The sequence below is a fragment of the Thunnus albacares genome, chromosome 2, assembly GCF_914725855.1.
Source record: "Thunnus albacares chromosome 2, fThuAlb1.1, whole genome shotgun sequence".
In the NCBI taxonomy this organism is placed as follows: domain Eukaryota; kingdom Metazoa; phylum Chordata; class Actinopteri; order Scombriformes; family Scombridae; genus Thunnus; species Thunnus albacares.
In genome coordinates, this window is record NC_058107.1 from 20,512,616 (window position 1) to 20,539,749 (window position 27,134).

The following is a 27,134-nucleotide window of genomic DNA, read 5'->3' on the forward strand; positions in this document are numbered from 1 at the left end:
GTGTCCTTGTTCACCTTTAAAAACAAAGACAAAGGATTGACCTGACAAAGCAGCAGCAGCATGCAGGACTTCAAGCCTTTACTTTTTAAAGGTTTAATGTAATTTTACTCTTTAGTGTTGTAGAAACAGTCATTAAAAAGTGTCAATAACTTATTTTCTCACAGCTAAATGAGGATGTTTTTGATCTATCTATGGCTTACTGCTGCCAAGCACAGCTATAAAACTGTAAATTATCTTAACCAAACAAACAATGAGCTGATCTTGACAATGACATCATCACAAATACCTCAAACATTTACTTCTTTTTTTTTTTTTTTCTTTTTTTGCACAAGGTTTCCCATTTTAATGGCATTATAGGTGTGTGTCTCAATACTTCTGTTTGTTACATTTAGCAGTTTTCCCCTATAAGGCAATCAAGTTGATTTAAGCAGAGTTATTAGTCGCAGATGTCGATCCTCGGCACATTTTATTAACATCTGTCAAACATATGGCTGTTGAGACCAATCCTACAGCTCTTTGATGTTTTTCTTCTTAAGAGTTACTTTTCTTACAACTGTTGTGTTACCACTTTATAATCCTGCTTGTAGGATTCATCTCTAAATTTAGGACAGAAATACAGACGGTATCCGCAGCTATGTTTCTATACTAGTCTGAAACAAAAAACAACAAATGTGAACACAACAGCTGCAACCCAAGTTTAAGCCAACGTGTTTTTTTCCACAACTTTTTTCTTTTTGTGAAGCGCTCTTGTAACAGCTCACGGTTTTGTGCATTAGAACTGGTCTGAGCTTGCAATCTTGTTATTGATGAGACACAGTGATTGTGTCTATGTTAGGGTCTTTTTTTTTTTTTTCTCTAAGTTCGGGCCGTTTAAATGATCCCTTGGAGAAACGTGGTCACAGCTGACATCTTGAGTGCTTCTCATTTGCTGTGTCCAGTTGCTCATGTGGATTAATAGAGTGCTGAATTCTCTCTCTCTCTCTTTACTGACAGAGAAGCTGATTCATCCAGGCCCAGAAAATGATCTCATCAACCCCCACCTTCCTCCTCTCGCTCTCTCTCTCTCTCTCTCTCTCTCTCCTTTTTTTCCCCTCTCTATCTCTCTTCCGCCCCCTCCCTTCCTTTCTTTCTCTTTCTCTCTTTCTTTAACAGGCACATCCCTCTTTTTTTTTTAAATGAAAACAAGCCCTCCTTCTTGGCGGTGGGCGCTGCTGAAATTCAAACAATCACACATTAAGGAAAGTACATGAGCCGCTCCAGTAGAGGAGAGCCCACGATTTAGAAGGTTGTTAAAGGGGAAATGAGATGCTGGAAAAAATTTCTTTTAAAGGCCCCTGTTAGACGGTTTTGACCTTTAAAGTATTTTTGTGCTACCCAATGAGTATATAAATATAGTCCTACATGAATAAAAGGTCAAAGTTATAAGCAAACTTCCCACAGCTTTAAAAATCAATAACTTTCTGAAGTTTCTGATCATGTGCTTCAGCTTTTTGGAGCTACCATTTTGTTTACAATTTGATCACAGACTGTGTCTTCAAAGCCCTCAAGTGTGTTTCCTCATGTTTTTAAATGTTTACATTCTGATAAAACCTGAAAATCAGGTCTCTTGCGCCAAAATTTGACCCAAGTTTCAACCATTATGCTGAGCTTTAGTCCTTGACCTTACTGAGAATAGTGTATTATTTTTGTCACTTGAAAAGAAAAGCATATTTTAGGTAGTTTCCGCTGACATCACACAGGGTTTTTTTTTTAGAAACTTCTCTGTCTTTAGGCTCTCTTAAAGGTATTTCCCTTATTGCACTACACTAGCAGAAGCCCTGGTTATCTTGTGCAGTATGTAGCAAACATCCATTTTCTATCATGCACACAGTAGATCATGTGCTCCTGAATTGGCTACTTTGTATTTGCTCTGTTTCCAGCTTGTTTGATTAGACTGGATAACACTCTACATCCCCTGTATATCTCTCACTATCCCCTTATTTAATCCCTGATCTCCTGCTGTTTCAGGGTTTTTAAAGGTCCTGTCCTCCCAGGTGTGAGATCTTTGATTTGTGCACTGCCTCCCACAAACCGCTAATCACGCATTCATTACAAAACACACTTTAGCTGATAAAACTTTGCTGACATAGCAGAGTTTCTTCTTCCTCTCATTATTTAATCATTAGTTTGAGATTATACAGTTCGAAGGGAATTTCTTGCACTAAGCAGAAGTTCAGCCCCATGAGCTTTAAAGGTCTTTTATCACTTTAGGCTGTTTAGGAGAAACCATAAAGACTCCATTATTGAGACTATGAAACCAGCTTATATGTTAACTGAAACAGAAATTCTGTCAAATATATTTGTTATATTCTCACAGGGTGGACTAAACAGCTTTAACACCAGATACATTCAATCCAACAGTGCCACAAATAAACTCAGTATTTCTGTTATTTTGTCCACTTCCTGCTCTTTGTCAGGGGGTTTTATGGAATCCTTCATGTGATTATCAGCAGTGGTGGAAACTAACAAAGTACATTTACTCAAGTATTGTATTTAAGTACAATTTTGTGGTACATTTGATGCTACTTTATACTTATATTCCACTATGTTTTTAATAAGGATTGTATTGTATTGTATGTATATTGTATGTATTATTTTGCAGTTTCAGATTCTTCATAAAATAACACTATCAATAATATAAAACATGAAGCATTGTAACAGATCAAAGTATATAAAGAAAAAATTAGCTCCACCTGGGCTATCTATAGCATTGAATAAGAAAGGCAAGCGCAGCACACCTAGTTTACTTTTTTTAATTGACAATGGGGTGTGGCAATTAAAAAAGTAAACTAGGTGTGCTGCCCTGGCCTTTCTATTCATTTTCACTACTTTAAGGATTCAGCACCCTGCTTTATTATTGTGAGTCGAGCACGTTGTATCATATTTTCCATCTATAGCATTAAAATCCTGCTTACACATGATTGCATAAATAATTATGCAATAATGTGAAATAACTACATATGATATAGTAGGAAACACCCTGACAGGGCTCATTCTGCACCAGAAGTACTTTTACTTCTGCTAACACTTTATTACTTATGTAAAATCTTGAAAGCAAGATTTTTACTTTTAACAGAGTATTTTTGAGTACTGTTGTATTGCGAAACATCTTCCATCACTGATTACCAGTTATTAATGGTGATAAATAGGACCAGTTGAAATATCACAAGGCAATCAATCAGCAACCAATTCCTTTAAATACATCTTGAATTCAAACTTAATTTTAAAACATCTGCAGACCTCAACACTTAAAGGTTAAAGCTTACTGTTTGTGTGCCCTCTAGTATCCTATTTTATGAACATGATATCTATATTTCTTCTCACTTTGTATGGTGAACATGGGGTTAAGTTTTCCTCCGCTGCCGAGCGTTTATCCCTCATAATGGGATGTGCCACCGAGTCGCTCTGCCGGTCTAAGCTACAGCAGGTCAACATATTCAGTGCAAGAGGCGGCGCAACATGGGCTGAGCCTATTTGCAGTGAAGATGAGCTGTGGACTCGGTGCTGCCCAGTGGTCGCGATTTTCACAGGAGCCGCTTTGACTCAGACACACAGACATGGTGACACGTGGATTTTTGTAGGTAAGAGGATCCACCACCGGCCACCGGGTGGGTTAACCGGTCGTCGGATGGGTGTGTATCGGCGTCCCGGGCTGATCCGTTTTCATACTCTCTCCGGGACCCGGCGATGCGCTCATTAAAGGAAACGGGTTTCGCAGAGACATCCGGAAAACGCATCCATGCGCCACGGCCACGCCGCATCCCAATATGTCTCTGACAACACAAAGCCTGGCTTCAAGGAGCTCCGATAAGAAACCACACATGCAAATCGGCATGGGTGCCTCAACACGGTTATTTCTCTATATTTTGCGGATGAGGCTTTGGAGCGCAGTTGTGCAATGAGACAATCGGGAATTATCAAGTAGACTTTATTGATATATAATCCGACAATATGGCTGATCAGAGCAACATCCAGTCCGCCGCCTCCAAGAGTATCCGGCCTTTTAAATCCAGTGAAGAATACCTGTACGCCATGAAGGAGGACCTGGCTGAATGGCTGAACACCCTGTACGACCTAGATATCACTGCGGACACCTTTATGGATGGGCTGGAGACGGGCTGTGCCCTCTGTCGGCACGCCAACAACGTGAACCGCGCCGCCCAGGACTTCCAGCTGGAATACCCGGAGGCTGCACAGTCCATGAAGATGCCATCCAAAGATGTTGTCTTTCAGTCGCGCAATGTGGTCGCCGGCTCGTTCGTGGCGCGAGATAACGTGTCCAATTTCATCAGCTGGTGCAGGCAGGAGCTCTGGATCAAGGACGTCCTCATGTTTGAGACCAACGACCTGGTGGAGAAATGCAACGAGAAGAATTTCGTTCTGTGTCTCCTTGAGGTGGCGCGTCGTGGCTCCAAATTTGGCATGTTGGCCCCCATGCTGATCCAGCTGGAAGAGGAGATCGAAGAGGAGATACGGGACCAGGGGAGCCTGCAGATCGATGCAGGGGAGCCAGCTGAGCAGAGCCCGCCCAGCAGGTGTTTCAGCCGGAAGGAGAGCACTCGCAGTGTGGAGGATGAACCTGATCCAGAACCTTTCATCTGGCAGCCGAAGAGAGTTTTATGTGACATGCGAAATTTGGATGAGTTGGTGAGTTTGAAAGATAAAAACACAGGCCACTTAAGTTCAGTTTTGGGGTTTAATTATATTGTATAAGCCTGACCACTAGAACCCAAGATGCATCACGACTACATTACAGTGTATGAGTCATGCACTTTGTCATAGTTTTGTGTTATGATCTCATATCTCAATTTTCACAGAATTGCTCAACACACATTGTAAATACTGCATATTGCTGAAATTCCAATGCGTCAGGGCTAAATATAAATCCACTTTCCCACAGTTTGTCACCCTCTGCCCTTGGTTAAGAGTCAAAACAATCAGAGTGTTTTGTCTGCTGCTAAACAGATTATGAAGCAAATGATAGAGGACCTACAGTATCTCTCCCACAGTAAAACACAGGCGTGCTAAAAGTGAAGCACCTCTGAAAATATCATGTCAGTGCTATGATGAAGGTATACATCCCCTGAGGTGTGTGTGTGTGTGTGTGTCCCTGCATAACTTTGCTTTAGAGTACCCTGTTAAATTCCTGCTCACCTGTAGGGTCAGTGTGTGTTTGACAGCCAAATTATTGCTTTCTCCTCACACAGGAGTGGTATGGAAAGTCAAAGGTCACCTCGGTGACATTTCTGCTGCATTGCTGTTGAAATGTCAGCTCATCCTCTACAAGAGATTGAGATATTTCTCTCAGAGCTCAGGATCATTATCAGCTGTGAAAAGCTCCTCTTTCATTTATCTTGTCCATTAAGAGTAATCAATACTTTATACTGCAGGAAAACCAGGTTATTTGCTTACAAATGATGCGATTCATTTACTGAAGTCTACTAAAATGCTACACACTTAGCAGTACAAGTCACTTACCCTTTTCTCCAAGAATTTTAACTATCAACTCCTGTCAATCGTTGAACTGGTTGACCTTTGCCAGGGCCTGCTGGACTCAAGCTCATGAGAGAGATCTCGTTAGAGCAGAGCTAACGAGCAGACAGACACACCAACAGAACACGTGCTTGGGTGGCGAGTTGCGGGAGAAGTTAATATTGTCGTGATGATGAGGGGGAACAATGTTGGTCTTTGACAACAAAGATGTGAGGGCTAACTGAGAGGGAGGAGGGGAGACAGTTGGGAGTCACACTCACGCCTGTCAGGCAACAGAGCAGAGCGGTTCTGGTGTGACCTCTGCGGACAGAAATAGGAGAGCGTGCACTGGAGGATGTGCGCTGTATGTATCCAGACTGTCTGACTGGACACACTCAATCATATGACTGAGCACTTAGGATTAAACAAGCATTTTGGGACAAAAAAGCTCACAGGAAAGCTTACAGAGCATATGCCTGTCTTTCCTTCTCTGACACGTCACTCCACACACTCACACAAACAGCATGCACAGAGTCTTGTCTGTCAGACATTCAGGGTCAGACACTTTTGACTGGCTTTGACTGATTTAGGAAGTCCCAGTCACCATGTGTTTGGTGAATAAAATCTCCATCCTCCATATCTGAGTAAGAAAAATGATTTTATTGCTGCACAGAACAGCAGACATCAGAAACTTATCAGTTATTACTTCACAGTGTTTGTGGAGTTGTATAAACACATCCTGTTTAATGACTCCATCTCTTCATAGACTTTGTATGAGACACACTTCCACTGAATGCCCCTAATTATGATTAGATGACTAAGATATATACACCAGAAAACACTCAATGAAATCCACATTTTTCTTCAATTGTTTCATTATTATCTGTTCGACCAGTTCACTCAGTTCTTGCTGCAAGGCGTCCGGCTCTTCTGTCCTTCGTGACATCAGTCACAAGTTTATCCCGCAAAATACCCGTGAAATACTTTTCTTTGTATTTCTGTCTGATGTAGTGGCCTTACAAGAGATTAGTGTCTCGTAATTTCTGGAAACCTCATTGCTGGTGGTCATGAGTATCTATCTGTCAGTGAGGGAGAGGAGGATAGTTAAAGGGCTTAGTTTCATTGGTCCACAGCTGTGACACCAGACTGTGTGTCTGCTGCCCTCAGTCCTGCAGGCAGAGCAACTTTACTGCATCATACTGGATGGATTCATTTCACTGGATGGTTTTACTCTTTTTTTTTTAATTACTTCTTTTCATTTACTGATTAATCCCTGATAAAAATCATAAGCTAATACATGTGATAACTTTATTTTAAAGCTGCTTTTTAAAAGATTGTACATTATTTATCAACATATTCATGAGCTGTCTCCCTATTCATATCCAAAAACATTATTGATGAAGTATCATCAATTAATTACCAAGCCATTAGCTCCCACAGAGACGTGCACAGCGGCCTCAGATGCTTGTGCAAACAGAAAGGCTGCAAACATTCAATGATCATATTTTCTACCTACAATCAGCGTTTATACTTGGACACACAATGATGTCATGTATGCACCATCAGAATGCCCATATCCAAACAAATTCAAGTTGGAAATGTTAGACAATTGTTGTACAATGTGCATGACCACCAAGTATTTTATGTCCATATCTGTAGAGCAGCTCTGAATGAGACTGTTATATAGGATCTTATTAATGTATTTATTCTGTTACATTTAAAATCACATATTCAGTGCAACTTTAATTTTTTGTGTAGTACATCTTAAAATTTTGGCATTTAGTTTCATGTGCAGCTCCTCACAGTATCTCAATTAGATTGGCAGCTGTCTGTTCTTCAGTGTTTGGTAGTTGGATGATCAAACTAATCTTGTTGTTGAGCTCAAGACAATACAAGTGTAGTGATAATAGGATTACATGTCATTATTCTAATGAGTGTAGTAACATTGTGCGCACAGACAGCGGGATCATTTTAAGTACATGTGCTTCTAAAGACACGTGGCTATTGAATAATCTGCTGCCATCTCTTGAAGCAGGTAGGTGATGTATCACATTAACTACCTGCTACATACGATAGGTGTTTCATCACATAAAAGCTGTTGTACGTCTAGTTTACTTTCCTGGTTACAACAACCTGTTGTGTAAATACTCACCACTATGTCTCCTACTGATCTGTCGCTTTGCTCTTACTCATCTCACAGAGGGATAGCTTTCCACTCTAAGATGAGGAAGTAACCGGCGTCTCATTTCCTTCATCACAGTTTGACTCAGTGACATATACGTCTAAATGTTGCCTTTTCCCACCCCTGGAGATGTATGTTCACAGGCGTTATACAGACAGCAGCTGGTATAACTGTATATGTACATGTTTATCCTTTGCATTAAAGGATTTTCTCAAACATTTCATATCACCACTAGAGAGGGATTACAACGGCGACTTCGATTGAATCTGTATTTTCCTATATGCTCAATTGAGGCTGAGGCAATGAAACATGGTTGGCTACCTAAACAAATGACCTTTTTGTATATTTTCAAGGTCTTGCCATTATGCTCTGGGCCTAGTCATAAAAACACATAGAGAGCTATGTAAAGTGACATACATATAATAATTGAAATTGCACTCATGGACCCCTTAATGGACACTCTAATTGTTCATATGTCTATTACATCTATACACCACAGTAATTGAGCTCATACAACAGTAGACAAAAGACCACAGGAGGATTGCAACCTTTGTCGGTGTCATTCATTTTCCATCTTTCCTTCTTCCTGCTCACTCATATATAAACTGGTTCATGTCTCTTCTCACCTCGGGCTTTAACATTCAAGCCTTTGCTTAGTTCATATATGTGGAAGCCCTCATTCCCATCCCCCACCTCTCTCTGCTGGAGATGATAAAGCAAAGAGCAGAACAGTCTGTCTTATTGGTAGCATGGAACAGAGGAAATGAATAGACTGCCGCTGTTGACAGCGAGGTAATCAAAGGTGATCTCAATCAAATACTTTGCATGGAGACACCGGCAGAGCAGCAGGTCAGGGTGATAAAGAGAGAGGGGAATTGTACATAATGTGCCTGTGCGGACACTCCTCCATTAACCTTATGGTCCAACTCATGCACTAAGGGAATGAAAAAAGGGGGAGTAGACAAAAGATTTTGTGCCGCGAGTGACTTTACTGTACACTCTATTAAACCTGACTGGAGTGGATGTTACTCTGGGAGGGAGAGCTACAGTAGAGAGGGAGCCAGAGTGAAAAGGGGAAAGTAGGTCATGCTTAGCATTGGGTCACACTCACACGCTTTGCTTAGAGAGCGTGGCATCCTTCAGTGTTTCTCCTTCTTGTGTCACTTGCACCCATAATTTTAGGGGTTTAGTATTTTAAAGTGTTTTTTTCCCCTCCGTAGATTTTTCACAGCAACAGTACAAAGCAGGAAGGTGCATGTGGAAACAGCTGACTCTGCACTTTGCATATTGCCCGCTTTATGTCTTTATTGCAGTGTTTGATGATATCAGCTGATCGTTTGCATGATTGCCATTTAATAGGGTGTTTATCTGAACAAGCTTCTGTCTGTGTGAGTCATCTGCTTATTTTCTGCAACTGCCTGCAGCCTCTTCAAGCTGGTCACAGGTGGGGAGTGTCAAAATGAGGAGTGAGACCTCAAAAGGACATCGATTCCTCTAATCTGGGCTGTCACAAGGGGAGTGTTGTTGACCCCCAATGAAAGAAATCAGCGAATGAGAGAGACACCAGCCTGATATCTGACTTCCCGCACAGTGATTACATTCCTGTTTGACTGAGGGAAATGAATAATAGCGTTGTCCACCATACAGCATTTGATGTCCATTAGATTCAAATATCTTCACAGTCCCCAGTGAGCTGTTTGTCAAGTGGCCAGAAGACAGGCATTGATTTTCAGAAAATGGTCTCCTTGAAGCAGCGGATGAGGTCTGCCCTGGTGCTAGTATGATTACATTTTTTATTCCTGTTCAAACATGCAACACAGGTTATAAAAGATAGGAAGGGAATATTATTATTTTTACTTTTACTACAACAGTTAACAGAATAGTTATAGTTAAATACGCTTAATGAGTATAATGATACCACTGCCAAGTCTGTACAGGAAATATTAAGCCAGAGCAGGCAGCTGTTTGGCTCAGCTTAGCATTAAGACTTACACAAGGGGAAACAGCTCGTCTTGCTCTGTCCAAAGGTAGCAAATTCAGTCTACTAGCACCTTTAACACTCACTAACTAATATGTTATATCTTGTTTGTAAAAATGATAATTCACTGTTTTACGTTGCCAGGTATACAGCTCCAAGAAGTTACTGCTCTCGGCCAAGGAATATTTTGTAAACAAGGTCAAGCTAGCTGTTTCCCTCTGTTTCCAGTCTTTGTGCTAAGCTAAGCTAACCAGCTGCTGGCTGTATCCTTATTTTTAATGCAAAGACATGAGTGCATGAGTGTGTTGTCAATCTTGTAATTTAAGTCTCTTCCAGAAGGCAAATAAGCACATTTAATCTATTCCTTGTATGTATTCAGTGCTGAAGTATAATTTTATTCAATCTATTGTATTATCTCCATGAAAGGTTTCTGTCATTGACTGACACATCTGACCCCAAGGTGTTTACCCCACTCTTTTTCCGTCAAGTCTCTGCTGGTCTGGCCTGTGGGACCAGCATGCTAACAGTGTCTAAATACTTGTACGTCCATGATCTCTCCAGTTCTTCCCCTCAGGCCACAGGCTCAACCCAATTAGAGACAATGATTATAATTCATTCAGTCATTCGTCACCTCCCTTGCACCCCCTAGGTTGTTTAAGGTGATAATTTGTGCAAAGAGGTTGTTCCGTGTTTATGAGATGAACCATAGTTATTCACAGAGGAGTTGTTTATGCAGGCTGTCAGTTCAGTGGTTTAATAGGAGGATAGACTCTTTTGTAGCTGTTTTCAGTGTGTGTTCACAGGCTTTAGGAATGTTTACTTGTGGGTGGTGAAGCAATAACCCCTCAAGTTCCAAAAAATCTCCCTCCTGCCAAACAGGCGCCCCCTGTGGCCTAGTTTCCATGTCTCTCTGTGCTTATCTGATGGCGTGGTTGTTATATCTTGGGAAGCTTCCAGTCATGACAGGAGACCCTCAAGGTATCAAGATAAGCTAAGAGAAGAGTCTTGTTCTGTCATTTTTATGTAATTCACCTATAAAGTACTGCGTATGCTGTGCCTTATGATATTTTAATCTTCCCAATTTTCTTTACCTTTGATAGCACTATGCATTATGTCGTTAACTCCACTCTACAATTGACTCTAGGGCACAGAAGTCAAATCCTGGCAACGCCTTGTGTAAATTCCTGTGGAGTGAGTTGTTGTAATCTTCAGTTTTTTATTGTTGAAGCTCTGCAATAATATCCTGCTCATAACAATCATAAAATGAGCCGGTTACAGCAAGCCAGCACACCTATGTTTGACAAAAGCACTAGGATAAACTGCGTGGTTGTACCAGGTTTGTTGACTCATGAGGAAATCAGACATATTTTCAAATGGATGTGCAGCCTCCCAGAGTTCATGTATGAAATTTGGATCCCAGTTCATAAAAACAAAGAACTAAAACCAAAACTACATTTTGTGTATTCACATAAGAACCACCAAATAACTTAAGACAGATTCATTCTTTAAACTGAACTCACAACCCAGTGAATATTCTCACTACAGTAGAACAATATTGGCAACCTTGTACATTCCTTTGTCATGATAACATTAAATTAAGATGCAGTTTAACTTCAGCATGTTAGTCCATATTACAAATCAGTAAAGAAAATGGAGAATAGAATCTAAACATCTTTATCTTTCCCCCCTCCCATTTCCTCTGTTCATCCCCAGGGTTTGCTCAGCCCTCAGTCTTGGTCAATCTCTGCCATGAATGGCCCTTCAGATGTTTGCAGGTCAGGAAGGAATTAGAAAGGAAGGAGATTGTTGACTCACACTGAGCAGATATGAGCTGTGGGACAGTAAACAAAGATGTATATGTTCTTTAAGTTAAACTGAGACAAGCCTAGAAACTTAAATCAATGGGAACATCTGAGCAGTCTCTTAATGAAAATGAAAATGTTTTGCAAAGACATATCTCATTGCATTCCTATCCTAAGATAGATGCAGCAGATTTCCAGTATAGGGGCGTTCTGTGGATTGTTCAGTTGCAGCTCGTTTTCCTTTCCTTTTCTTTCCTTCTCCCAACATCTGCAGCTCTTGCTGAAAGCGTCTCTCATGTGACCAGCATGCATCCATAATTCATCCCTCAGTTTTTCGCAGTGTCCCAGCTCCACTTCCGCATGTTTCCTGCTTGACGTTGTCTTTCTACTGCCCCTTTATCTCACTCTGGTGTGTGCGATAGTGGGTGTGTTTTGATTTCTGTACGTCTGAGTGTATCCATTGTTGACACAGCAAAGACATGGGAAATGCACACATTTCACATTAGAGGTTCCACCAGAGTAAATACCTCAAGTGTCACGGCTGCTATTGATCAGGTTATTATTAAAACACTTCATGGTTCAACTCTGCTTCCTGCTCAGTGTTGCATATAGGACACAGCGTGCGAATTCTTCACTTTCCCTCTGCAGGAAAACTTATGACCTCAGCTTAACAGCTCTGGGGGAGGTGATTTTGGGAAAAGAAAGAGAGGACTGAAAGGCTTTACTATAGCAAGGACGAAAAAGAAGGCAAACTGTACAGTTAAAAAGGGAAGGGAAAGGCTATGTGTGTGTCTGTTGCCATAGTAATCTTTCCATTAACTCACTGACTAGGGTTTTTCCAAACAGGGCTCGTCCACCTACTGACAGAATGAAAGACGGAGTGACACAGCGGAGACTTGCACAGAGAAAAAGAGAGAGAGAGAGAGAGAGAGAGAGAGAGAGAGAGAGAGAGAGAGAAGGAGCGAGCAGATGTAGAAATGTAAGCAAAACAGACAAATATAGGTCTGGTCAGCTAGAGCATGGGCTAAAAATAAAAGCTGATAGAAAACAAAGGAGATGAGAGAAAGAAAAAGGAAAGATGGCTAAATGGTGGCAGGTGAGGTGGAGAACAGAGAGGCAGGTGAGATGCCAAGGCTTAGCTCTGATTCCACCCTCTTTAATAAGCATGGGGTAGAAAGAAGGGTGCTATTTCAAGAAAATAACAAGGTGGCTCCTTAATCTTCTGAAAACACCATAATATATGTGTTGTAGGCCATACTGCTAACATAAACCATAGGCGAGCATATCCCTTGAGCACTGTATCCAGCATGAAAGGCAGTGTAAACAGAAAAGGGTGGGAGCTTACGGCTTGAAATTTGCCTCCAACACACCATTTGATCACTTGATTGAGTCTAAATTCTTAACAAATAGTACTGTCTTCTTTACTTTGATTGCTGCTTATTTACTCATGAATATTTAACATTAGATGAATTATTGAGAGTACAAGCTAAGTTTTCAGGGGCTTTAACTGTCAATAAAAAACATCCCTGCCCTTGTAATAGCTGCTCTTGCAGTTAAGTACATATTCATGTTTTCCTCTGCACAGTTATGGAGCAGTTATTCTTCCCCCCCTTCCTCTGCTTTCCTCCATCCACTGTGTTGCCTTACTTTCCCTCGCTCCTGGTCTCCTGGTCGACAAGTGCGCACACGCCTTTGTCTGAGAGAGACGCCAAGAAAAACATCAAAAGTTGTCCAATCCTGCGAGAGCCTAGGCCTGTGTAGCACAGGCGGATCTCGCTCCACCCTGCAGTTGTGTCTGCCTAATAAGCAACCTCAACCACAGCAAGGGCACCGCCTCTGAATCTCTCGATTCAAAACCCAGCTGGCAGCACAGGCCTCGCTGACATCATCACCACCAGTGCTGGTTTCGGAGCTCTTTGTTCCCCTCGGTTCATGATGTCACGGCCAGAAACAATGTCATGTAAAGGTCTAGAGAAATAAGTAGGAGAGTCCACATATGTGTTTTTGTGCTTTTGTGGGACTTTGCGGTGCACTGAATGACCAAAATGTTCTCGAGAGATGAGATGTGGCAGGGCTTGTAAAGTGGTAAAAGAGAGGCATGGGGCACATTATCACTCAGTAGGTACTCGGAGAGAAAAGTTGGCAGGAAGATGACGCACACTCATTCCAACACTCATGCGCGCAGGAGGCCAAGACTGCTCATTTCTCACACCATAAAATAGAGTCATTGTGTTGCTAACACATAGCGCTCAGAATCAGCAGGGCTTTGGTCACAAACAGATATGTGACTAAACATGATCTCATGTGAGGGTCACTGACCTGAAGAACAGGAAGGAATCACTGTGAATTTCCTTTCTGATGTGTGTGTCATGTTTTGTTCTCCTCAGGTGCGTGAGATTCTGGGCCGGTGTTCCTGTCCAGCTCAGTTTCCCATGATCAAGGTGTCAGAGGGGAAGTACAAAGTGGGGGACTCCAGTGCATTGATCTTCATAAGGGTAAGCCCTCACCACAAACAACCTTGACATCAAACAGAATTGCCTGTCTCTGTGAACCATGATATATGTCTTCTTTTTATTTTTTACAGACGAGGGTACAGTTCAGTAGATGGTAAAATAATAGGTTATTATATTGTCAGTGAAAATCTTCAATCCAAGATGTTTTGATCACCTGCATGGCTGCTTTGACTGTCGAGCACAACAGATATTGAAAATGAATCACTCTCATTAACTCAAGTGAAGTCATAAATGTGTCAGAATTGATGCCTGTAATATCATAAAAGCAACTTGGCAAACTAAAGCTGCCTCTGATTAGGCTAATTCACATTACTCATGGTATAAAACTGGTTACAAATATACCAAATGAAAGAATAAAGCTTCCTGCACACCATTAGGTCGTTTTCACTTTTAAAGGATAATTCTGGTTTTATTACAACTTGGGTCTTATCTTAGTAGTTTTGGCTGTTCCTCCTTTCGGATATAACAACATTGTAGACACCAAGTTCATTGATGAGCTGTGAGAACATGGTGACGTTGCTAAAAATGAAGTCAGACGAGAAATACAAGCAGTAAGATGATTATACAGGTTTAACATGAACCCCCAGGTGAGACATATTTTGACATGAAAACAAACTGTATTGTGTAAACATTCATCACAGTTTACAGGTTGCCTTCCTGGTTTAACTTTACCTACACACCTCTATGTTCCTAATGCTTCTTTTATTCTACAGGGACAATTTAGGAGGAACATTTGTGGTTTAAACATTGTCATGTTCACGTAGAATAAAAGAGGAATTGGGAATGACTTGGCAATTTCATCTTTTGCTACTGAGTGTTTGTACCTGCAAAAAATTTATGGGTGTGCTTGTGCCTCCTGATTACTGATTACTCATAATAGAAACAATGACCAAAAATACGAAAATAAGGAATTATCCTTTAAGACACTTTAATTAAACACATTCATCTGCATATACACAGCATACTTTGGCACATAGCACAGAAGACTGTGAGGATTGCAGTAATTGCATGGAGCCACACAGTGCTGGCATATGGCATCATATGTTGCCTCAAGAAGAACAGGGTTAGGTATCAACAGATAAACCACTCAGCTGATTGGCTACATCAGTACATGTAAAAGCATTGTGATTTCTGTCCTTTTGAGTGTTTACAAACTGCCTTCATGTGGCCCACTCCCAGGACTGTATTTTTCCAGTCAGACACAAATAGAGCTTTAGGTCATTTCCTGAGTTGGCCCTTATCTTGGCTGTAGCCTGTTTCTGCTGGACTGTTTGTCTCAGTTTCAGTCTAAGAGCTGTACCCACATCAGGCCTCAAAGGACTGGGTAGGAAGGCTGGAGAGGATCGATTTGGTCTCACTTACCTAAAATGTACCCCGGCCAGATTAATGGACTCTGTGGATAGCATTCCAAGTTTCCTGCTTTTACAGGATAGGTCTGCCTGACTGTCAGTAATGTCATTATTTCTTCACTTTCAGTGGCACCGCTTTGTCCAGACAGAGAGATGTGATAGATACTTTATGTTAAAATGTTATCTAGGTACAGTCTTTTTCTACACAGTGAGCTGTTCACTGACTCAAGCTAAGTCTTCAGAGGTGTTTACTGAATTAAGCAGAACAAATTGAAAGGGACTGTATGAAAGTTAATGGGCTGGAGAAGTGGGTTCAATCGTATAATTCACATTGTAAAAAGCAAGACCCTCCCCAGTGTTATTAATATTTTGTTTGGAGCCTCCCCTTGACTTGGAAAAGAAATGCATCACTCTCCACCTAATATTTCAAAGTTGGTATAACTCAATGCACTATTACAAACTAAACGAGGCAAAGCAAAAATAATTTATCATGGTGTAATCTAATTCAAAACTTATAAAATATATAAATGGGATAATATTTTTCACAGCAGCCACTAATGCGTGCATTAGTGGAAGTGAAATTTTTTAGGCTGGACTCGAATTACAATAAAGGCCAACTTTATATGACACATTTAACGTTCTGTCATGATGCAAGTGAAGAGGCAATGACTATTGTTAAGATAACATTCAGTCACTATTTTATATGTATTAGATCACCATAAAAATCTATGTGTCATCTGTGTTTTTTCAAAGCTGACATGTTGGTCGTATTAGGTGGTTGACTGTGATAGGAAAAATAAAGCCCTGAAACAGAGACAACACTGTTGCCCTCTCCATATGACAAAGCTTTATAACTGACTGTGCACTCTAAAGACGTCATTTACGACTATTTTATTTATTTATTTTTTTAAATGAATCCCACAGGGGAATGCTGAAACATAAATTTGGTTTGAGAAAGAAAAAATACTGTTCTCTGCTCACTTTCTTTTCCCTCAGCAAAAACAAAAACATAACCCTCCTCCTTTTCTGACCTCTCTTCCCCCTTTATTATTTTTGTCCAGTCTTAAGATGGAATGAGAAGTGTTTGATCTTTATAAGCTCATGTTTGCCTGTTACAGCAGCCACTTTAAATGTGGTAGACATATTAAAATCTGCCTGTTTGGGGATGGACTTCGTGTGTGTGTGTCTGGGAGCCTTTGACTTGTCAGATTAGCTCTCTTCATACTGTCCCCGCCCTCTCCTGATTCCTCACTGAGGATGACAGTGATTATGCATATGCCAGAGCAGCTACAAGTGCGGCCAACACACTTCCCTTATTCTTCTGAGGGGAGGAAGCGGGCAGCCGCCATGAAAGCCAACAAACCCCTATTCAGCTGCCAAAGCTCTGACAAGGATCTTGGGCTGAACGAGGGGATGAAGTGGAGAAAGCAAAGGGGTGTACATACGAACAGAGGGGGGAGTAAATAAGGTGTCTTTGTCTCCAGGGAGATCGCTCCTTACATGGAGGAGACGTCTTCAGTCGTGGGGCACAACAGCTGAAATGAACCATGAGCAAAAAATTTTTTTATTGACCAACAAAAATTCAAGAAGAAAATTGGTTCAGCACACCCACACTATGATCACAAGAACTCTCTCTGTTCTCGGTTACCATAGAAACTGGGATTGGGGCTCTCTACACTGGTGAAGACTGTGATAACCCCTTCAGTGGCTGGGAAATCAGGCAGCTGAACCACAGATCTAAAGTAGAATACGGTCCCTAAACATCTTTTCAGCCTCGTCAGACTTTTCAGTAGAGCTGCAGCGTTATCATGTATAAAATAGGCCATTATGAGATGAGCTTGTCGGATACGGAAATTTATGAATCATTCGGTTTCTGTTTGTTTGTATGTTCTGCAAGTTTAGATCCAAAAATAAATAAGTTGTGCTTGCTGAATGATGTAATGCCCATGTGCTTTTCTCTTAGCATAGTATACAGTTCCACATTGTTCCACAGTGTCTGTGATCACTTGTTTTGTGTTTCAATGTCATATAATCACCCAAAACAGTGATTATCATTGACATACTTGTCAGATCAATACAAGACTATGACAGAAGTGAACTGAATAAGCTAGGAATTAGGGATGGGCAATTAGTGCAATTAGTCATTTGTTCATTTATTTGGATGCCCATTACTCTACCTGGGGTCTGAAGGTAGAAACAAACAACATGTTTATTAAATAGAGATATAAAGCCATATATGTACATGTCACAACAACACCTGTGTCACAGTAAACACTATGCAGAAACTAAAAATATGTGATCACACACAGTCAGAAGTAACAGATAAAAGTGAGAGCATCTCTATGATGTAAACTGATGTGTTGTTGGTACACATCTCTTCTTCTTTGACTTTCTGGCTTTAAATGAATATGGTATGAAGCTTGTGCAGCCCTGCTTTTCGAGCCCTGCTTGGCACATGTCAGCCTGTTAGCATCACACACACAGTAAACCTGTTACTGACATAAGGCCAGAGCAGTGGAGAGTAAGCAGTTTATACTCTCAGGTCTGATAGAGATAAGCAGATCAGCTGTTTTGACGGATTTGATGCAGTAGGGAAGCAGAGCAAGGCAGATGAAAAGACTTGTAGTGGATTGGCAGGGATAGTATTAGAGGGAAGGTGAGGTCAGACTTTGGTGTGCATGCCATGTCTGTGGCCTCTCTCTGGCCACGGTCAGGGGCCCAGTGATGAGACGCCATGCCACATGTGACTTGGTGGAAATAAACTGTGCCAACCCACACAGATGTACCAAGGCTTTGCCTTGCCTGCCCTCAGACACACGGGTACAACCTTTAAAACATGTGGCTGACAGACCCTGTTACACAACGCAAGGCAGGGGGGATGCATCCACTGGGCTGTCACATCACGCAAAGTGTGCTGCCTCAGTGAAGGCAGCCTCTGCCTTGAGGGAGTGTGGCTCTTTGGTCTGATCTTGTGGATGTGTGTGCCTCAAAGAGCAGAGGAGAGTAGGAAGTGACATATCCACCAACCCCCCTCTGTTATGTCTATCCAGGCCCCCTCTCCTCCCTGCTCCTCTCCCCGATAACGGAAATCTCAGAGAGGACAGCAGGGGTGAGTTGTTACAATGCTAATTCACCCTGCTACCCTCTGAAAACATGGGGAAGCTAGCTGAGAGGCATGAGAGAGGCCAAAAAAGAGTGTCTTTCACAGCACTTTGGCTCTTTATTATGCTACCGTTCTCTGTTTAATTGTGAGTTGGCATGGCAATGAACAGCCCTCATAATGGCAGCAGCTGGGGGTGATGCGGGAGAAAGAGGAGGTGCGGGGGAAGGAGAGGCACAGGCAGGGGTGCATCTAGATGTTACGTAACACTGAGGGTCGGCCAGCCTTCACCAAGCTGTCCCATTTGTGGAATTTGCATATCTATTGACTTGTGCAGTGTGTGTGGTATTGCAGTATATCAAAAGGTTTAGCCATTTTATTTGTGCATTAAAGTGTATGTTACTTTCTGTTCAGCCACTGAAGCCTTGTTTTCTCTTTTCTCCCATCAGGTCCTTCGTACTCATGTGATGGTGCGTGTTGGAGGGGGCTGGGACACATTAGAGCACTATTTGGACAAGCATGACCCGTGTCGCTGTGCTGCTTTTGGTGAGGTCACTTCCTATTCCCCGTCTGTCACTTATGAAACACAACGTGTTTTTGTGTTGTGTAATTCATAATGAATTTATAATAATAAACAAATGATTCACATCTAATATACTATGTTCAGACTAGGAGCACTGACACTGTCAAGGTCAGCAGTGAGGGGAAATACTGTTGGTCAGACCTAGCAGACATATGACATATAATATATATTCAATCCTAAATTCTTTCATTTCACATATTCAGATTTGTGCAGTTGACTGATTTGGCATTGTTATATCACCCAGCAACAGTCTATGTCATTCTGACCCCTGGCCAATATTACATTTAGCCAAGAAATGTAGGTCTGGAAAATGATGCAAGTTTGTAATGGAAAATGTGCTGTCATTGTGACTCTGTGCTACCTCTGCCATTACCTGATTGTACAACACATCTGTATAGCAACCATCTCAAAACAAAGACTAGTTTGTGCTTATAAACTGGACACCTGTCCTGACCATTCAGTGTTTACAATCACTTTGATTAGCATCACAGTGGTACAAGTCCATAAATATGTTGAGTGAGACCATCCTTTCTTATCATCAAACTGCTGCTGAAGTGTTGATGTCAGGGGCTGACTGGTCTGGACAGCTGACACTAGCTGAAATCATAATTGGTGTTGCATTTCTAACCACAAGAGGTCATGTTGAAGATCATACAGTATTAAGTGATAATGGAAACAGACCTTTTATGCACTATAAATGTTCTCCCTAAATGGTGGGATCATCACAATTTCTCTGATTGGCTAGTTTCACAAATACCAGTAAGGGTCCATCTCCCTGGCCAAGGGAAACTTCAACTTATCATAACTACTGCTGCTATCTAAACACTTCATGGCATTGATGTGGTTAGTTATGATGTATTTCTGGACCTCTCTTGATTATTTTAATCCCAGGTGTTTATACAGCCTTTCAGTCAATGCTTGTTAGAAGTCCGAATTAACCACATGTTACCATTTGTCACCCCAGCCCACCGCTACCACCAGGCTAAAGCCAGCGGCCAAGGTCAGGGAGGCCAGAGCAAGTCCTCCAGTGCACACTCATCCCGCTCCACTAGCCCAGGTCCACACTGGCGAAATGAAGGCATCGCACCTTACAAACCCCCTGACAGGCGCTCCCTGGAGCCCCCCTCTGCTCCATGTGCCCCTTCCTCCTCCACACGGCCGGGCCGCTCTCAGAACCCTTCTGTCCCCACCGAGGTTGACTCTAATGCAGCACGCACTCTGCTCCCTCGGCCACCACGAGACCGCTCAGAACCCCGCCACTTTAATCCTCTCAGGTGAGTGTGTGTGATAAGTGTGTGGATAAGTGTGTTACCATGATAAGAGATTAATCTCTCACAAGTAGCCTGGCAGGGCGGGCCCGCTTGGATTCTGCTACTTGCTCTTTTGTGACCAGGGGCAGACAAACAGAAAGCCACACACACAAAGAGTTTGACATATACACAACAAATACACATGCCCGGAAGCTACAGATTAGACCAGAGCAGATTTATCTAATCTCAGGTGACATTGCCCTAAATCCATCTCACACAGCACCTCCTAGTGGCTACAAGGTAGATATTAAATATGTTTACTAAACTCTCCTTTCTCCCCACTTGTCTCTTTTCTGCTTTCATTCAGTTAATTAGTCCATTGAATCGACTGCCTAAACATGTTTGTGATTGTGTGAGATCTGTTGCTCAAGAGTTTCTTCTTTTGCTAATGGCAAACAGATGGTCTGCATCAGTATGAAGCCAGTGACAAATTAAATCACACATCAGTTTTCTCTGATGTTCTTTTGAAGTGGCATAACAGTGATAGGGTAGTGGCATCAGAACCAGGGAAGCAGCATATATCTCATGTAAAGGGAATTATTTTTATGCTCTTCATGAAGCAGGAAAAGGGTTTAGTTTGTCGCATACCTTCCCTATATGTCAGAGTGTGAAGGCGCCATTGTTAAACACAATTAGGAGCTGAATGGTGGTTTACTTTGGCTTCTAGCCAATGTGTGGCTCATTTCTGTATTGAGCGATGGCTCAGACCAGACGTCAAGGCAACAGCTCATTCGAATTAACCCTGTGTGGGTGGGGCATCGCTTTTCAAGTGCCCCAGACAAGATGAAGTCTAATCTGACAACTATCCCTAGACAACTGTTCACAGCTAACTGGGGAAGTAGGTCAACAGGTGGGCTCCATGCACGCCAACTACCATATCAATATATAAATAGTTATGGATTACTTTAGAAATTTGGTGCAATCAAACACTAATTAAAGTCACAGCCCATGATCTAAATGAAAACAAAAGTGTAGCCTCACCACCAAAATTCAAAACAAAAGAGTGGGACCTGATGTCCTTCCTAAATTGTCTGAAAGGTCTTTTAAAACATGGATACTAGATAACAACTAAATACAATGATGCTGTAAAAGGTGTAGTTACAACAGAAATATCTGTGAACCATGTGGTAAAACTGGTCAATGTACCTAAGTATGATCAGTTGAAAAATAGACTAAATGTTATGTCTTTAATCTAAATATAAAAGTATATATGTGAGCACCCCTATAATGTACATATGTAGTCAAAAATAACAGCCTTTATTGGATCTTTTAATATGTAATTTACTTGTATGCACTCTGTTGACCTTAACTCATCAAATCTATCTAGATCTGCTCTTCATGTAAGTGAACTCTAGTAGCTGATTATACGGTTAAATCTGATGGTCCCACTGGTGCGTGACAGTGGAGTGGTGTCTAGCTGAGAAACTGCAGTGCTGTGTGTTGGGTTAGAAAATCTACAGGACTGCTAATCCTGCCCCCACTTGTTCTCAACTTGCCTGTAATCCCCCTGGCTGTCACTGCCCACTGTTCCAAGAAACACCAAGCCTTAGTTCAGTTAAACTGTCAGTGTTCAACAATGGCAAGTTGGAAGACTTTTACAAATCCTTAACATTGCACAGCACAGGTCACCTCATGTTTTGATGAAAGATAAAATTTACCACAAATCTGTTTCTCCCTTGAGAGCTGAGTCAGAGGCAATATGGTTCATACGTCCCACCTGTGTGCAAATATGAGTAATGAATATAAATTGTGAGAGACATTTTTTAAGTGTATGATATTATTGTAAATATAAATGACTCTTTCTGTCCTCCCTATGTTGTAGGAATAAGGAGACAATGTTGCCAGTGACAAGACGTCTGTCTGGAGACAGTGACTCCTCTACAGCCTCCTCTAAGGGAGGAGGGGGAGGAGGGGGAGGAGGGGGACGGTACTCTCTTGGTGGTGCTTCACGTCACTCCGGTGAAGAGGTCATCCTACTTGTCAACCGCAAGGAGGGCAAGCATATAATAGAGAGGCCTGGAGCTGGAAGTCAGACCCCATCCCTGCGTCCCACGCTGCCCCGTGCACGCAGCCAGTCTCGGGAACGTCCCACGCTTGCTCCAATACTCAAACCTAACCCACCACAAGGATCCCCTGATGGAACACGGACCGCCCGCACAGAGAGGGGCCGCTCCCTTGGAAATGAAGGCCCAAGAAGGCTTCATGCTCCACGTTCCCACAGCCAGAGTAAGTTACAGAACCGTACTCGGTCCAGCGATGCCAGCCCGGGGCCCGCTTCCTGCTACAGAGACCCTCAGCCTCCACCCTCAGACAGACGAGAGGATCTTCGGGCCAAACAACTGCCCCCATCCTCCCCCAGAGTAGGTGGTGGGTTCACCAAGAGGCAGTCCTCTTCATGCTCCAATTCACCTGTTAAAGGAGTCCAAAGCAACAACAGCACCCCCAGTAAGAAGACCATAACTACTCCTCGACCCCCTGCCCCTCGGTCACCATCTGTAGGGAAAGGCAGGCTGCTGCCCCCGGTCACCTCCGGAGGTCGACGTTCTCCACACTCATCTCCTCGCAACTCTCACCATCACGCTGCCCGCTCTCCTAGAACATCACATGGCCCTCGCTCTACTGGGGGGCGGGGCCATCATAGGAACTGGTCTGGCGTGGAGCGCCAGGAGATTGAGGAGGAAGGAGTGGGCTTTGGCTTCCAGATGCTGCCAACACTAGACCCCCAGAAGGAGCAGGACCTGTATCGCAGCTTTGAGGCTGAATTCCTAGCTAATACACAGCAGGCTAAAGGAGTGTCTGGTAGAGCCCCAGGAGGAGTGACCCTGCAGGGAGCTGGAACACATCCAGTGCCAGCACCCACTGATCCTAATGTCACTGACTCTGCTTATTCCTCCTCTAACTCCTCCTCCTCTTCCCTGAATATAGGGGCGAAGATAGGAACTCTGCCTGAGCTCAGGGAATCCAAGAGAACTAATCTCCGTCACTTCCCACTGGAGGACCCCTTGAATTTACTTTATGGACACAACTTTGGAGGACCACACAACTTTGGTCAAGGAGAACCTGAACACTGGGGGGATCGTGGAGGGGGTCTCAAGAAGCTTCCAGCCATCTCTAGCTCCATCGAGGAGAGGGAACATCTTTCTTCCCTGCCTGGTCTTGGAGACTCTGAGTCAAATAGACTGATGAATCAGGTCCCCTCACAACCGGCTTTCCACTGTAGGAATATGAATGGAGACCATGGAGGTTGCCCTCCTACTGGGTTGCTGACCGACCAACAGGGTCATCTTGGCTGGGGCACAGGACCTGAAGGAGATGTTCCTCTGGAGAATCACCAGCCAAACCTACCATATGACTTTGAAAATGGTGATGGCAGTGATGACCTCCCGCCCCCAGAGGCTTGCCCATCACCTATCCCCCTTCCCCCCTCTGAAGACTGCTCCTTCCAGGATTCCTCTAGTGAAAACTCTTCAATGTGCTTCAGTCTGAGTGAATCCCGCTCTGAATCCCCCCCACCATCTTCACTCCTGGCCAACGGGGACGCAGACGAAGAAGTGCTGCAGACTAAGAAAGGGCAAAGGAAGTCAGACAGGGTAAACCCTATCTCTAAGCACAAACTGAGACCCAGAATCAGGCCTCGCACTGACAACAGGCCAGAAAATAGCCCCTCACGCATCCCCACCCCGGTCAGCTACAGAGATCTGCAGGCTAACGACACACTTTCACCCTGCCACACCCCACCGATGTCCCCTCAGAGCTCCCATTCTACTGGTCGCCCAGCCACATGCAAAAGCCTGCACCAGGCCTTTGCAGACATGATCCATCCTCAACCACGTTCTCCAGCCATGGGCAACAAAGATTGCTCCTACCCTGGACAGTCTGGGAGCCTGGACACTGAAGCTTGGATGTAGCACAGAACTGATGGGTATGACACAGGGGGTTGTTGTCAAGAACTACTGTGTAAAAAAAAAAGACGTAAGACTGGGCTATAGACTGTTCTCATTGCATGTCAAACACTCCTTTTTTTCACTTAGTCTCTCCCCTGAATAACTGCAGGGGGTTCACATTGCTTTTATTTTGCACTCAAGCCAAATTATTTATTACCAAAGGAATGGTCTTTGATATTACTTTTACTGTAATTTTAATGTGTGCATGGGGATGATTTTGCCAATCATAAGGTGTTTTTTGCAAGACACTTGTGAAATTCTTGTGGTTGATGCAACTGCAGAGCGATAGAGAGAGAGAGAGAGCGCATATGTGCTGCCATGTGCCCCACTGAGGGGCATGGTTAAGTGCCAGGGATTTAAAGCTGCAACTCTAAACAGTGTAAACACTAAACCTTTAGTCAGATGGATTGGCTCCCTCTTGTGGTTTGCCACAGCCTTGATAGTCAAAATACTGGTGTAATGACTGTGATATTTTCAGTCTCTCCACATTAGTGGTCTTCACATATGACTCATTATACACATATTTACAGTACACTAATAGGTAACATAGACAAAAATATCCCCGTTCTTGTTCTGACTTTATGAACACTACATGCACTACCAATCTCTGTACAGTTCTCTGCTGTTATATGTGTATGATGTCACCTTTTCACAACCAATTCATGTAGTGGAGATAGATGATATTTGTTTAAAAATGTGTTACAGGTTTTCAAGATTATGTTTAATGCAGTAAAACATGTTAACCTTATTTCTACTTTTAAGTGTTGAAATATCATGGATCAGTGAAGGTTATATTGCTTTGTGTCATTGTCACTGAAACAAAAATGTTGAGAGCTCTCCCTCTGACCAAACTGAACTCTGGAATACAATGCTAAATATACATGTGCAGAAGTCAAATGCTCAAGAGAATGAATGTGTAAATACATGTTTATGTGCCCACTGAGAGATGTGGGTGTGTTATATGTAAAAAGACATTGAAAATACAATATAATGTACATATTTGCGGTATTAAGTTCTGTGCGGCCTTAGCTATGCAATATTGGTGTTGAAAATGCCTTCACAATTCCCTTTGCCTTAAAATTGATTCGCAGGTTAGTTTTTGAATGTTTTTGCTCAACATCACTAAGATTTATTCAGTAATACTACATTGCCATCATTAACGGTTTATGGAAATAGAAATTGGAAAGATTGAATGTGAATGTGGGAAAAAGTGAGGAACGTTGCCAATTTTAATTATAGATAATACTTGATGTAAATGTACAATTCATGATAAAGATATATAATTTATTGCCTATGAATCCTATTAGTTGTTTTGAAACTCAAGAAACAAGATAACCTACTTAGCAAATGGATTTCAAAGACACGGCACAAACTATGGTGACATCTAGTGGCTAAGGGGGAAAAAAATGTCTTCACAGTGAGCAGAAATACTGTTTTCTGGACACAGTACCCACTCTTCCATACTTTTGGAATTACATTTTCTGGTACTAATTGATGTAAAGTTAATTACAATGGTATAATAAGGTGAAGTTTGATGGATAGAGAATGACGTTGACTAGAGTGTGCATGTGTGCAACAGTGCATGAATAATAGATGCTGTAACTGGATATTAAGGTTGTCTTGTGAAACTCTTGTACAGTTGTCAATATCAGTATGAGAGGCCAGACTCCAGCTACAGTACTTCTGTTTTTGGTATTTAACAAGTGTGGCTATTTGAAAGTGGAAAAGTGTGAATTGTAGTGTCAGTGCCCTGCAGAAGCCTCATACCTCAAAAAAACATTTTGTTATCAATTTGAAAAATTTACAATTTGCCTAAAGGCCTCTATTTGTTTTTTGATGTCACATTTTGATGTGATATTCCCACAGATTATGGAGACAATGTTGGTGAAAAAGCAAAATTTGCAAGATACAATCTTATTGCAGGGCACTGACACCGTGAATGGGCTAAAAAAAAGACTGTGTGTATCTTTGTGTACATACTGTATGAACGTATATATAGAACTGGAGTAAAGAAAGGTGTGATGTTGGTCCTATTTATTTATTTATAAAATTAAGTCTCAGTGGGCTCAAGTGGCATCTGTGTCCTAAGTACTGACAAGTGAACTGTAAGTGTTGAGGGAAAATCCTAATGAGGTGGGGTCCAACATGTACAAACATCATGCATTGTAAGATTATTCATTTTTCTCAACAGCATACACACTTTTTTTGTCTTTACATACTGTGAAGACACATAATCCATTAGAAATGTGTCCCATTTATAACTGGAGTGAGTCTACAAACGCAACATATTTGGGCTGTTTTGCAAAACTCCATCAGCATCAGTAATGTTATAGCTACATTGACCCAATGTGTAGCTGATAATCAGTTTCACTTATATGAGCAGATATTACATATAAATGTGTTTTTACATATTCTAAATGTATAATTTTAAGTGTGAATCGGTTTTTGGCTCAATTTAAGACATTTTCATTTTGATCAATTGGTGTTTTTTTTAAAAAAAAAAAAGTCTACCAGCTATGTGAACTTTGACTTCATACAACATGCGATTACATTGGGTTATCAGTCACACAACAATCATGACAATTTTAGAAAACTCTCTCTCCTTCTCTCTACCCCCAATCACCAAAATCTGAATGTTCATGATCAGACAATTTCTTGTTTGCTAATGTTATTTTCACTAAAACTTCAGTTAAATGTACAGATTGCTTGACATTGTGGCATTTGTATGTATGAAATAGCAATACTGCAACATTTCACTGTTTTTTTTTTTTTAAGTTGAAAATGCTGTCAAGTTGTTCTTGTAATAAATATTTTCCTCTGAAGTTTATGAATGAGCTTTGATCCATTTTTCATGCAGTCACA

General features: G+C 42.0%; 1 protein-coding gene across 1 annotated transcript; it reads left to right on the forward strand.

Moving 5' to 3' along the window:
• Positions 1-3,445: 3,445 nt before the first annotated feature.
• Positions 3,446-27,099, forward strand: gas2l1 (growth arrest-specific 2 like 1). Its single transcript, XM_044371892.1, has 5 exons — positions 3,446-4,686; positions 13,861-13,968; positions 18,885-18,981; positions 19,983-20,292; positions 22,151-27,099. The coding sequence occupies exons 1-5, from the start codon at positions 3,991-3,993 to the stop codon at positions 24,234-24,236; spliced, it is 3,297 nt and encodes a 1,098-aa protein (XP_044227827.1). The 5' UTR covers positions 3,446-3,990; the 3' UTR covers positions 24,237-27,099.
• The last annotated feature ends 35 nt before the right edge of the window (positions 27,100-27,134 follow it).

What these genes read in the sequence shown, in the direction of transcription:
- gas2l1 (XM_044371892.1), top strand. Translation starts at nt 3,991, where the DNA reads ATGGCTGATCAGAGCAACATCCAGTCCGCCGCCTCCAAGAGTATCCGG. An exon ending in TGCGAAATTTGGATGAGTTG is followed by an intron (nt 4,687 to 13,860) that starts GTGAGTTTGAAA and finishes TGTTCTCCTCAG; the next exon opens with GTGCGTGAGATTCTGGGCCG. An exon ending in CGCCACTTTAATCCTCTCAG is followed by an intron (nt 20,293 to 22,150) that starts GTGAGTGTGTGT and finishes CCTATGTTGTAG; the next exon opens with GAATAAGGAGACAATGTTGC.